Source organism: Cyprinus carpio, chromosome B6 (assembly GCF_018340385.1).
Source record: "Cyprinus carpio isolate SPL01 chromosome B6, ASM1834038v1, whole genome shotgun sequence".
NCBI classification, from domain to species: Eukaryota; Metazoa; Chordata; class Actinopteri; order Cypriniformes; family Cyprinidae; genus Cyprinus; species Cyprinus carpio.
The window spans coordinates 22029702-22044183 of NC_056602.1; the positions used below are offsets into that span (position 1 = coordinate 22029702).

At 34.2% G+C, this 14482-nt stretch overlaps 1 protein-coding gene across 2 annotated transcripts in view; it reads right to left on the reverse strand.

The window, feature by feature from the left end:
* Positions 1-5436: 5436 nt before the first annotated feature.
* The window catches only part of LOC109097265 (synaptoporin-like), a 15878-nt gene continuing 6832 nt past the window's right edge, over positions 5437-14482 (reverse strand). Inside the window, exons 1-5 of one of the 2 annotated variants that reach the window (XM_042726306.1) lie at positions 10801-10948; positions 9116-9234; positions 8040-8238; positions 7700-7891; positions 5440-6611 (exon numbers count right to left, since the gene is read on the reverse strand). In XM_042726306.1, coding sequence (XP_042582240.1) covers positions 6294-6611; positions 7700-7891; positions 8040-8238; positions 9116-9234; positions 10801-10824 — 852 coding nt within the window. In that variant the 5' untranslated portion in view covers positions 10825-10948 and the 3' untranslated portion in view covers positions 5440-6293. Of the gene's footprint in view, positions 6612-7699; positions 7892-8039; positions 8239-9115; positions 9235-10800; positions 10949-14482 lie in introns of those variants that run through there. The other variant, XM_042726305.1, reaches the window with a different exon arrangement.

The following is a 14482-nucleotide window of genomic DNA, read 5'->3' on the forward strand; positions in this document are numbered from 1 at the left end:
GGCATTAAATACTGTTTTTGTTTTTATTATTTACGGAATATTCTATTTGCTCCCACATACTTTATATAAGATACTGAAAGTGATATTTTAACTGTACTACAAGCAATAGTATAGTACACATCATATTTTTTTAATTGAGAGAGATTATCCACTATTCAGACTATAATGTACTGTATAAATAAAGTTTACAAATGTAAACAAAACTTTGGAATGCACAAAAATGTAACAAATTTACAGTCCATCGATCACAGTGTGTTTACATGTCAGACCCAGTATGAAACCACTACAAAAACCACAGCTATTCTAAAATTGCAATTGTGCTAGACTGTGGACTGAAGCAGGGTGATCTTTTTTAACGAGATAAACAGGGTGGACATCAGCACCAATTTCTCATACCATTCTGATCCTGCCAAAAGATCCTGATGTGACCTCCATGAAGCTAACACATAATTCTATTGAGCAGACACTAACAGTTAATTCCAGGATTTAGATTTCTCAAATATAAACAAGAATCAGTAGAACCTTAGCTTAGTATCAAAAATTGCCCTTTTGGAATTCCCAAATGTAGTGAATAATATATTTTTCAAGTCTAGAACAGTCTATATAAACAGTAGCTAGTGGTTTAGTATAATAATGCCCTTCAGGCTGTAATTTTGTCTTCACATGATTGGAGAAAATGGAAAATCCATGGTAACATTCAGGCAGTTTGAAAGATTTTTCAAGCATTCTAACTAGGGAAAATATACAGCAAGCCTTAGAATGGGTTAATAATCCTAAAAAAAATTATATTAAATTAATCAACCCTTGTGTATTGGACATTTCTAAACCACTTTTATTTTAATTTGACATGTCTAATTTTCTTGCTGGTCTTCATAGAGAATTTTAAACAATAACTGTCTTGTATTTTCAGTGGTATCTGTTCTCCTACTTAACCAGAAAATGATGTCAGTAATCACGAATCCTGATTCTGTGAAAGGATGTTCAGTAGCAAGGCTAAGGTGACATTTATGAGAGCATAACAGCATGTGTTGCTTCAAGCAGCTTGACGGGGCAGCAAACTACTATGCCAGGAAGGTTACATTTACAGTATATAATTGCTGCCCTCGCAGCAAAATACTTTAAAATAAGGAAGGCAAAATTATCACAACACCTTTATTTAATCTCTTCAGTCAACTGCTGGCGTTGTTAAAATGATAAATGGTTTCCAATATCAGCAATTCACTCTCACGGTACATGTTTGTTCTGGCTGTCATTTCAACTTTCAGTTCTGCTGCCTATTCAGCCTCATCATCTATGTGCTGCTCAACAAACAGATACAGTATGCACTGGATCAAATGCTTATTTCTAACATTTGACTCACTAAGTGTCATGTGTAAGCATTTTATGAAGTCATTTACTCTTTGCTTTATTGTAGCATTCTAATCTTATTTGTCAGACTGAATGCAACAAGAATCCTATTGGAGATAATAAATCCTGTCAACTGCTGTCAACAAGCAAAAAACAGGAATTTGTCTACACATGTACTATCCCATATCTAGTCTTGCTTTAACAGTATTGCAGAATGTATACTTATTTCTTTATTTGTGTTGATAATGTTAATGCATTTTTTTTTAAATTGTCCTCACAGAACCTTGGTGTCCTCATTGCACATTGAAGTCATGTTGTCTAAGTGTAACTCATCAAGCCTTGACACAACTAACTCTCAAAGGATTACGAGATCAGGCTCTGGTAGTAGGAATGGCATTGACTTCTCAGTGGGCACGACTCAACAAGATAAAGATAAGACAAAGATCTGCTTAAGCCAATTTGCAAGGTGCTCACACAACTGTGGCACTGCACACTAACCTCTGGCTAAAGGAATTATGAGTTTAAACTAATTGGTTTCTCTCTCATGGTGAGAAGCATGCAGCACATTTACATGAAGTCCTGTCGAAGATATAAGTTATGTATATATTTTTTACATAATTAAATAGCTAGATAAACAATATGCAGCCCTAAAAAGCTAAAACACAATTGGGTGATTGTACAGTATTAGCAGTACATTTGAGGCTGAACATTGCCAAGAAACTTTGTTATCACCAATTGTAAATGCATTATGCATATAAAGTCATTTACTAATAAAGCAGTCATAAAGCAGTTAAGTGAAGTTCTTAACTGTATGTATAATAGTGTTCATCATTTGTTTGATTACGTCATTAACTGAATTTAATTGAAAAGCGCTATACAAATAAACTTGAATTGAATTGAATGTATGGATCAGTTATTTATAAGGAAATAACAAAAAGGTCAGCATGTACCAATTTAATTTAATATCATTTCTATTAAGATGCCTTTTTAAATCAGTTTTACATCCTTTACTGCCTATGATATTCCACAGTCCTATTCATTCATTTTGGCAGTTAAAAAAAAGTATAAAATAGCATCTGATAGAGCTATGGTTGAAAGTGATACATACATTCATAAATGGCAGTGCATAAGAATTATTAAAAGTTTGATTATGCCTAAAGTTTGAATTTATTCTAGTCTAGATTATTAGACATAATGTTATGGTGCTTTGAAAGGTAGTTTCCATCTGCTTTTGTACAAAATCCTTTTTTTGTGTGTGTTTTCAAATTAGTTTTTATTTTGATACGGTTTTCAAATTTACTCGACATTTAACTTCAGTTTCATTTAGTTTCAGTATGATTTTGATCATTTCATCAGTGTTTTCATTTTCACAAAAGTCACTTAGTTTAGTCATTTAGTTAATGTTTACATTTCATAAAAGTCACTTAGTTTTTAAGCTCTTTAATTTACATTTTTAAGGAATCAGTTCAAGATGCAAAGATTTAGGCAACATCTGCTACACCTTTTTTTTGTATAACAGATTATTGTTCACAAAACTGACTCACAGCTTACCTGTGAAGTAATATAGTAAAATGAAAAGGGTAATATGAATCCAACGAAGGCCCAAAATCGTTCCACAAAAGTGACATTATTGAGAGTTGCTCTTTGACATACGAGATCTGTTTTTCTTCACAGACACAGGTAATGTTATTTCTGTTAGTTGCTTGTTTGATTCTTTTCCCACTGTTGACTAACTGGGTGACAAGACAGCTGTCCTGCTTCAGACACAGGGTGTGTGTTAGCTGCATGCCGCTGTTTCTGAGGAGAGAGCTGGAGCATTCAAACAGTCAACATTGCTAGCATTCCTTTGGCGACACCTCTGGGTGGCAGGTGGAAATGGTTACTATATGATTGACTATGTACTGTATACTATAAATATAAAATTGATCGTGCCTAATATAGCTGTTTTCTTTCCCATTTTTTTCACACAAGCAAAAAGCATACAGACCACTTTCTATGAACAAAACCTTAAAAAGTCTAAAACCCTATAGTAACCTGACCCTTTGAGAAGAGGTAAGAAATACAAGTTCAAAAAGGCATGGTGAGCATTGTATATAATAACAGAATTTTCGTGATATGAAGATTCAGTTTTAAACAAAAAATTCCAAGTTTGACACTGCTTAGAGAAGCAATAAGATTTAAGAAACACAAAGATGCAAAAGGTATAGGATGCATATGAGCCCTGTAAGAGGACTTGTGAGAAGAACAAGAAACATGGTGATAGTAGAGCAGCAGGAACTGGAAAATGAAAAAGCTTTGATAATTTCTCATCCCCTTCTGTGAAAGCTGAACATTTATGCCAGCGTCCTGCTATGCTATGCACAGTATTTGCCCCATTGTGTAGATGATTATGTGTGCATGTATTTGATAGTTTCTTCATGTTTTACATGTTTTTATTTTACATGTAATTTTTGGGTTAAAGTGAGTATTTGTATTTGATTTGGCTGCTGTAAGGGAAAATGTCATAATTGAATATGAATTATGAGTAGGCCTGTAAAATAAAATATTGATGAGTCAATACTGACCTGTGTTTGAGACTGTAAAAAGCCAGACCTCTTAATCCTGACAGTCACAAATAATAATAAAAAAAAAATGATACCACTTCCCTGTTATAATATCACTTTTTTCTTCTTAGAAAATGATTTACAATTATGTTTACAATTATGAAAAATTCCTACAATCATGTAATGTTTAGATATTTCTTTAAAGTTAAATGCATACAGTTCTGTAGTCTGAGAATTTTGAATTCTACACTGTGTACTATGGTAGTTACAGGAATAATTCATTCTATAATTCAAGACAAGCATTTATTTGTGGTTTTAGGTAATAGATGATGGTGGCTGCAACTAAACTCATGTATGTAGCTCCAGCTTTATGTAGCCTATGACCATGACCCTGTCGAAGAGCCAGAAGTGACAGATGGATGAACAGAATGACAAAAACTGGACTGCAGTAGAGGAACAGCGAGGGTCAGTCCAGCCTCCTCTTCACATACACTTGTTCCTCCTAATATCAAACACCATGACGTCTTTTTATTTGCTCAGCTGAGTCTATGATTAGCTTAGACTGCGTCCCCTAGAGTAAAACATATTTGCCATTGCAACATCATCACGGTGTCACCATGTAAGATGTTAATTGTGCCATTATGTAATTAACTGACTATGTAAGTGCTCTTTAAAGGAATAATTTACAAAAAAAAAAATAAAAACATTTAGAAATATCTAGGTCATCTAAGATGTGGATGAGTTTGTTTCTTCATCAAAACAGCTCACCAAAGGAATCCTCTGCAGTGAATGGGTACCGCCAGAATCAAATTTTGAACTATTTTGGATGAACTATTCCTTTAAGCCTTGAACTTTGTAGTATTCACAGTATTTGCAATTTACGAAATACTGTTACATACTTTAAAAATACTGGCAATATTTACAATGTACATTTTATTTGACACCTATTAATCAAAATTAGATATGCATTACTGCCTTTCCATTGTCATTTCTTTCTGTTTTCTACCAAGCTCTTTAAAGTGCACTCTGTTAATCCAAGGCCTGTAATTGAACAGCTGTAGAGATTCTCAGTGGTAACCTTTAATTTGGCACACGTAACATGCCAGGGACTAAAATCTCATGATCACCTAAAAGCTGCAATTTGGATCAGCTGCAAGCAGTTAGTTTCACTGCAGTGCTGGATATACTCTGCAGATATAGAGATGTTAACAACATGGCTCTGATAGGAGTCTGACAGGCCAAAAGATCCTAATTGCTCCCTTACACCCCTTCATTAAAAGGCTTGATGGGGAAAACAAGTAGCTTCAGCCATGGAGGTTGTCTCTTTTGTAAAAGATGCCGCAAACAAAATAACTGGACAAGCACTGATAGAATAAAAGATAATTATCTATAAGTCCTCAAATGGGGCTGTTTCAGTGTTTCTTGTTTTAATTTCCACTAAGATTGTTCATTTAACATTCATTGTTTTTCCAGGAACGATCTGAATTGGTAATGGTAACATTGGTCATGATGAAACACATAAAAACAATAACCATTTAGAGGAACATGAATAATTTTATTACTTAATTTTATGACACAATCAGTATAACATAGTAACATTTATACAATTACAATAAACTGGAACAACAGACTGACTTTTTGCATTTGATTTGATATCATCTTTTTACATGCATTTTTCTGAACACCATGTATGGTTAGACAAAATGATTCATTAAAAAGATCTCCGACTGGACATCATCCTCGGTCCACAGGGTTTCCATGCCATTCTCTGACTCAAGCTATTTGGTTTTCCCAGGCATCTACTGGTATTTAATCATTATTCATAGCAGAACATAAAAAACATAGAAAACATAACAAAAAGAACACCATATCTTGTCTGACACTATCCTTTAAAATACCTTGGGAAAGCTAAAAAAAAGCTAAATTATATTCTAAATATAGGCTATATCAAATTACCATAGTTATGCCATCCAATGTGTTTACCATGGTACTTTCACTGCACTTTTTGTAAAGGAAATATTTAAACATAAAATATAGACTATTAAAATATAGGCATACAACGCTAAATGCCATTAGAAATATCACAGAGCCATATCTGACATGTTAAATTCATTTTTTCATATGCATATGTGTATATATGTCTATATATGTGTGTATATATATTTATAAATATGCAAAAAAATTAATACACTATATCAAGGTAGAGCTTTCAATTCAATGGCACTTAATTATACAGTAAACGAATAAGTAACAGTATGCAGACGGATATCTACAAAAATGTCACAATTTCTACATCACCACAGAAATATCACATTCACAAAGGCAAATTATCTGTGTTATGACTGAGAAAACAACAGTGTTTCTCTTCTCTTTTCTTTCTGTGCTCCACACTCACACTCCCTCTCACATCTCATTAACAAATATGAGAGGGCCTCTGGATGTGGGACTCCCCACCTGTCGGTAAAGCATCGGCTGTCCTAGATTGGTTTGGGGTAGGCTGAGGCCTCCGCTTGATAAGTCAAAACTCCCTTGATTATAGAGCCTCTGGCCAAAACCAGCTTCAGATTGACCAAAACTGGTTTGACTGTACTGCCTGAAGCTGTCGCGTTTCTCAGAGGGAGTTCTGGAGGGATAGCGCTGAATAGACTTATGCAGACCTGTCTCTTTGTAGGCAAACCAGATATTACCAGCCCAAAGGAAGAAGTTCAAAAAACCAAAGGCCTGTAAGCACACAAGGAGGAATTTGAATTATGGAAAATAACATTTTATATTTGTAAATTGGTCATTTTTATAGGAAAATAAATCCTATAAAGGATTGTTAAGACATACTGGCTTGACTAAGCCTTGCCTGAAGGTTTAAAACATTTGTAAAACATTAAAAAGTCTGAGAGCAGTTGCTAGGCTGTTGTGGATGGTTTCTATCTTATTGATAGGAGGGTGTTGGGTGGTTTGTAGCGTGTTCTAGGGTGGTTGCTAGGCTTTTGTGCAGTCCTTGTTGGTGGCAAATTATGTGAAGCCCACATAATTAGGCATATAAATGTACAATATACTGTTCAAAAGTTTGGGGTTAAAAAGGAGTTTTGTGTTTGTGGAAAAATAAGTGTTTGAAAAAGCCTCTCGTGTTCACCAACGACCCTTACCAAAAAGTAGTATACTTCAAGTTTATTTTATTAAGTATACTTAAGTAAAGTTCAAGTATATTTAGACTTTTTGTAAGTATAAGTCAAGTATACTTAAATGTCATTTTAAGTATATTTCTGAGAAGTACATAAAGCCCATTTCTGAGAAGTACATAAAAAGTAAACTAAAAGCATACTTTCCTATTTTTAGTTTAAAAGAAGTATACTAATAGCACACTTGAATAAACTTCTTTTTCGTAAGGGGATGCATGTATTGTCTAAAAATACATTCATTTAAAAAAACTAGTTAAAACAATAATCCTGTGAAATGTTTTCTGCAGACTTTAGTGTCAGATGAGGCTTCAAAAATCATTCTAATATGCTGATGAAAAATGAAAACAATTCTATTATCAACGATGAAAACTGCTTATTATTTATTGTAATTTTCCATAATTTGTATTTTTGTGCAATCCATGATACCCCCTCCAGGATTCTTTAATGAATAGAGTTCATTTGAAAACATAATTTTGTAACATCATAAATGTCTTTTTTGATCAATTTGGTGCATGTTTGCAAAATAAAAGTATTACTGACCCCATATTTTTAAAAGGTAGTGCATGTCAATTGCTAATGAACTGATATGATTTTTTTCTTCCCCATATCAATACTGTGTAAAAATAATCTACTCACCACAGACATGTTGAGATTCGTCCAGATGGGCTCCTGCAAGACCTCACATAAGTTCTCCTGGGCTCTGCAAGCAGACATTAACAGCAGGATTTGATGCACATCAGTGGCTGTCTTCACCCCAGACAGAGTTTTAGCCCAGGCAATTGAGCTTATCAGCCACAGGCTAGAGAACACTAAAGTCACCAAGAAATCCTATAGGGATTGAAAAGAAGAGGAGTATAAACAGAAAGAGTTCTTGACGATTCAATTGAGTTATATTGAGATTTTCAGCACAGTATGTGCTCTCAGACTTTTCCTTTTACAGCATACATTTCTTAAAGAAATTCTGAAATGCACTCACAACTACTGGACCTCTGTTCTTCTCTCTGTATTTGTTCTGGTAGAAGATGTAAACAATTGTGGCCAAAAGGGAATAGAGAAAAGCCAGGACCGACACAGTGACGAAGAACTGTGCAGATGAAGCATTATCCCCCTCGAGAAAGAGAGTCTCTTTCCTGGTTCCTTCACATAGAGGAGCACTGAAGTGTACCTGTTGGAGACTGGGAAGAGAAAACATAGGAATTTGCTCCTTTAATATGTTTCAAGCACATCATCTTTTTGTTTCAAGCACAGTTTCTTTTTGTAATCTTTAAAAAGTTAAGACTACGACAATGGGATGCCACTAATATGTCAAATATCTTCTGAAAGTAGTCACTCACTTTAATTACAATTACTGATGCCATTTTACAATTGGTTGTTAGCTTTGATTAATTTATTCTACAAGTGAAAGTAGCCAATAACTGGGTATTACTGAGATAAAGGGAATCATATTTGGCTGGTCATATGAATTCAAAATGGTGGCCCTCATGAGATGACCAGCTTTGGTGTCATTATTTTTTACGAAAAACACAAAAATTGTTTTTGTTTATAAATGAAATCATAAAGATTAGATTAAAAATGTATAAAAAAAATAGAAATGTTGCGTTAGAAATGAAATAGGTTGCAGTACTAAAAAATAGAATTAACATAATAATAGAAGTGGAAATAGAAATAAACCAAATCAAAAATGCCAAAACTAATAAAAATGACAAAAGGACATAACAAAATAAACAAAAACTAATATTTAGATGAAAACCGAAAATATAAATTAAAGACTAATTCAAAATATTAATAAAGACTATAATAGCATATAAATACAATTTAACCACTTTATTAAAACTATCTATATGTTAAAAAATTAATGAGGAAAGACATTACTGATCGCATGTTTATACAGTACTATCATTGTGTAGGTTATAATTTTGTAAATTAATATTTAAAACTAAACTAAACCAAAAATATCAAACCAAGTCTTTTTACATAAACTGATAATACATGTTTACAGTATGACATGCAGTATAATACTTATATTGAGTTGTGGTAATTAAGAACACTTACCGGAATGGGTAGTTGAAACTGATGCTGATGTTGCTTTGGGTTTTGTTCAAACATTTTACTTTAACCATTATCTGGCCAGAATATCCCCCACATGTTGCGAATGCTAAAACAGCAAAAAGCTGTAGAACAAAAAACAAACAAAAAAACAACAAAATATTAGTGAAAAGCCCTGAAGATATAAGCCTATATGTGGAGGGGACAAAGATCAGTTCTCTAGACTCTCCATCGGTAGCTTTACTTCACCACACAAAGTCAAGACAAATTAACCTCACATTCTGTTCTAATTATCCACCTGTTTTCTGATTTAAGGTCAATTTAAATGACCTTTCATCCAACTGCTGCACAATTAATCATGCAAAAGTAGACACAGATGTTTTTTAAGTGCACTAACCCTTGCAGTTACTGTAGACCTGGATGCCAGGCACTAACACGTTTGTCTGACACAATGTGAATATTTTTTCACCCATTCAGTTTTGCATTTGGCATAATGAATGAAAAGGCTGGAGGTTTACTGGAGAAGTGCCAGGGCTTTATTCTCTGTGGACACAGGTGTTTGATAAGAAATGTGTCCAAGTCTCCTGCTATTCTCTCCACACTCCCTTCCTCTCTTTCTGTTTCCATTAATATGATACAGCAGGTGAAAGAAGCAGGCCATTTCAATTAAGATTTAATGCCTTCACTGTATATATTAATTAAATACAGTCTGGAATACTTATGCTATGAGTGTGTGGGTCTGTGTGTGTCAAAGGAAGACATAGAGACACAGAAGAATGGAGAGTTTTAAAAAATGTATTATGCTATTTCTTTCTCCAGACTATATGAAAATAGCTTTGGAAATGTGTGAATGTTTAATTAATATCAAATGTACAGACATCCCATATAACATTTATTAACTATGCTTACACAGAACAGATGAAGCAAAGAAGAAAATATGTAGCTTCTTTGATGAGTCTCTGATGAGACCCAGTGAATTATGCAAAGGTTATCCAGGGGTTGCCAGCACACCCAGAAACACACACACACAATCATACACACACACACACACACACACACACACACACACACACACACACACACACACACACAGACACACACACTAATTACCTAATTTTTACATAAATATGCATGCATATACAGTACGTGCAAATACAAACATGCAATAATGCTGCATTTAGCTCAGCTCAGATTCATCATTAAAGTCTGTCAAAGAGCTAGATGGCATCGATCTTTTGCACATTTCAACAAGAGCAGATGAATTATTCAAGGAAGAGAGACTACAAACAGGGAGCCGATGCTGCGACCCCAAAGAGCAGCTAATAATTACATCTGATTTCTGATAGACATATTTGCATGCATTTAAACACTATTTTGAGAATGCAACTATGAGAAACTGCACAAAATACTGTCCGAACTTTACTTTCATTAGACACTTTATCTTGTGATTGTCAAATTATGAGCAAATACTTACTGACACACTTTCAACTCATATTGCATTTCTAGTCTGTTAATATAGAGTATATAAAAAAATGATACAAATAAATGAAAAAAAAAAAATTATTTATATTTATTATTTTAGCTTTAAGCAGTGTTTGAAATAAGTAGAGTAATTGTGCCAATCAATTTTGGTCAAATACAATTCCTAATACTTTAATACTTTAAAGGTTTTAGAAAAAGAGAGGTCTTACCGGAGCAAATATGACCATACACATTGATGAAACGGATTAAGCATCAGCCTGTGAGTCTGTCTATGAAGGAGAGTTGAGCTCCTCTGCCAGCCAAACCCAGAGATACTGAGTGAGTGAACACCATGGAGATGCTTCTACAGGGGAAACTGGCACTGTGTGTGTCTGCTTTGTGTGTCACACATGTACACACACACACATACACACACACACACACACACACACAGATGCACTTAATAAGGGGGACACATAATAATACACGCAGACCCCTGGCAGATCATTTAAATGCAGACCTATTGCACATGTGTATGTAAATATGCACATATTCTGTACATACACTCAGACTCAGTCACTGAAAACTATGCAATTAAGAATGTAATAATCTCGAACATCTTTACATTACGTAATCCTTAACAGATATATTGGGAACATAACAGCCATAAATAATTATGATTAAAAACAATAAATCTGCAACAGTAATGACCGTCTATTTTCATTAATTACTGCAAATGATTAAAGTGGAATCTAGACTATTGGTAAATTATTTTTTCCCTGCACATTTTTGGCAACTTGATAATATTAAAGCTTGAAATATCTGGTCTGTGTATGTGAATGATTCAAGAAAGAGAATTATCACACACAGTTATCACACAACATAAGCTATTTAATCACAGTGGCAAGATTTTTGTTCAAAATTAACTTAAATTTTAAATTTATTTTTATATATTTTTTTTTAGTAGGACATACAGTATTTGCAGTCATTCTATCTCAGCCAGCTTTAAGGACACAATAAAAGGATTATTATAAATACAACACATACAGGTGTCATTAATGACATGTGTACTGTTTCTCTCATGTTTCTCTCCTATAGCCACCTTGTGTCCTTTTAGCTATTATAAATGCAAGTCATGAATAAAGAACAGTGCCCTGAAAGTACGAATCAAAGCTAGTATCAGTGGCTTCATAAGATCTGAGCCAAACAGTTCCTTTGATCAGTAAAAGTTCATTTTCAGAGCCAAGAAATAATTAGAGTCATGAATCCCTAATACATATTTGCAGTAGAAAGAAAGAAAGAAAGAAAAAAAACATGATCATATGCTTCCACATTTATACTCATTGAGTTATGTGTTATGTTGTTATACAATGCTGCCCTCTGCTGTTCGAGGATGTTTCCTGCATGCTATTCATTCAAACGTTCAGAATCCATAGCTGTTTTTAATTTTATAAATATTTATTTCTGTATTTTATTCATGATTCTTATAAGAGTGTCAAACACTCTTACAATCACGGCTTACTTAATACTCCTCTATCACTCCTCTGACTTCTCCGTGTTTTCTTTTTCTTTCAGTATATACCTCTTGAATTATAAGGTGCTCTTACTTTAATTCTCCACTAGAAGGGCTGTTGTGTTTGAAATGCCTTTAAAGCAAAGATTTAAAGCAGCTGTTTTAAAGCTTTTAACTTAAAATATCAGTTTCAAAATTATTCTGATGGTACACTAGTTCTAATACTAGTTCTAAGTTTGGTTTCTTATGGTTCCTTTTTGTTGTTTTTATAGTGGATGATACTCTACATGTACAGTAAACCGCAGCAATGAATGCTAAGAATTCTTCAGAGTTCTGTTAACAATCATTATGAAAAAAACATTACAACAAAAACTTGACATTGAAATCTTTCTGCTGCTAAAAGGATTGCCCCAATTATGACATGTGGTCAGCTTTCTCTGCTAAAAGGATTACCTCCCTGATGTTAATTTTTAATGAAACACGTTGACATGAAAACATTTGAGTCATAAACATAATAGTAAATGGCCCCAATTATGACATCATTTCACAATTGTCTTGTTCTCCATCTTCTTTTTCCTCCAGCTCTCTCTCTCTCTTTGGCTCATTGCTATAGATCACTCAAATGCCAAGATCCACTCAAAGCTAATTTAATTCTGGCTTCCTATCAGCTCTTTGCACACATACAGTGGGATTTTTGCATTAAGTTAGGCAACAAATATATGTCCCAGAATGAAGCCAATGATGCAGGCAACCTTTGGCAAGAAAACTCCTTACCTACACTGGGGAGATACAAAACTAAATCATGGTCTGGATAGTTACAGCAAAAGAGATTCAGCAGAAACAGCTACAAGCAAGCAATTCTACAACACAGACACAGACTATGAAATGATAATGTGGTAGGCCTAAACATAATTAATTATGCTTGAACTGAATATCAGAGAAGAAAAATTCATAAATTGAAAATACAAAAAGAATTTCAGAGTGCCCTTATTACAGAGGTGTCATAATATGCAGCCAACAATAGGGTTTTATTATGCTGCTGAAAGGAGAAATTGCAGTTAATTTTGCAGGTTTGCTTTATCACATGTATGCAATGCTGCACTGTTCAGCGAATCAAAGCACTTGGTGTCTTTAGGCATGTCAGCTGTATTAATCTTTTATGAGGCGATACACCACGATTGAGTAATGGGTAAAGACCGATAAATTACACTGTGCTTATAATTGACAGAATGACCATAATAGCTTCCTACTCATCCCTGTATGTTCATCTAAATGCCCTGTGTTCAAATACTTGCGTATCCCAGCTTATGTCTCTCAGAATAAGGAAGCAGTTAGTGTTCCCCGGTGGATGGCAGGTCTGAAGCTCTGACAGCAGTGAGATTTTCACTATGCCTGAAGTGCTGCTGCTCTTCACTGCATATTTAATTACCCTTTTTTCTGGCTTTTTCTTCTCTCCTGTTCCTGTCTAGCTTAGGTACAAGAGGGAGAAGAAAGAAAAAGACTGATTACATGCTGTTAAATAGCAGACAAACAAAATGTATGTTTCAGTGTAATTAAACTGTGACCTAAACTGTTTTTAAACCTTTTGTCTTCGATACAGCCCCATGTGGTTATTTATTTATTTATTTATTTATTTATTTATTTTATTTTTTTGTAAACTCAGATTATATCATATTGGCTATTAATTAACATTATTATCAATATGACTGAAATTAATAATTTTACAATGACTCATTTAACTACAAATATTTCATAAACGTGTTTAGTATTGACATCTAGCCTGCTTAAAACATGACTCTCATATACGTCGAAGAATCAACGTCAAACCTTTTTTACTCCCGCGAATATTACCTGTAACCATAGCGACAGTGATAAAGACGTAACAGCGGCGCGGGTTCCTTAACAGCGGCTTTCAATGCATTTGTATTTAATTTTTGAAGAAAGAAACTGGATCTGGATTAAGCACAGTTTATATGTCCAACTCTTTGAGTCGAAATAAAGAGATCATTCTATAGTGATCATCATCTAATCATCATTCTTCTTCTTTTGCTGTAATTATGGAGATGGAAAGAGGTGGCTGCTAAGATGAGACTCATTTTAGAACGAGGGAACTTAACAGAGCAGACGTAGCCTTTGGTGTCACTGCTGTTCTGCCTGGTGTTGTACCAGATCAAGGACCAGTGCTTTAAAGAGCTCTATAAATAATGGTCCTCTTAAACCCGGCTCTGTTCTAGAAAAGGGTACAGAGAGGTAAAAGACAGATGCCTGGGAGGATGCATGTAAAGCTGGTCTCATCATATCAGTCTAGTCTTTGATGAACCATATACATCTGAAAGATGACTGAAGCAAAAGTGAGGGGCTGTTGTGAGTTGTTCCACTTATTAGGTCTAATTCTGATC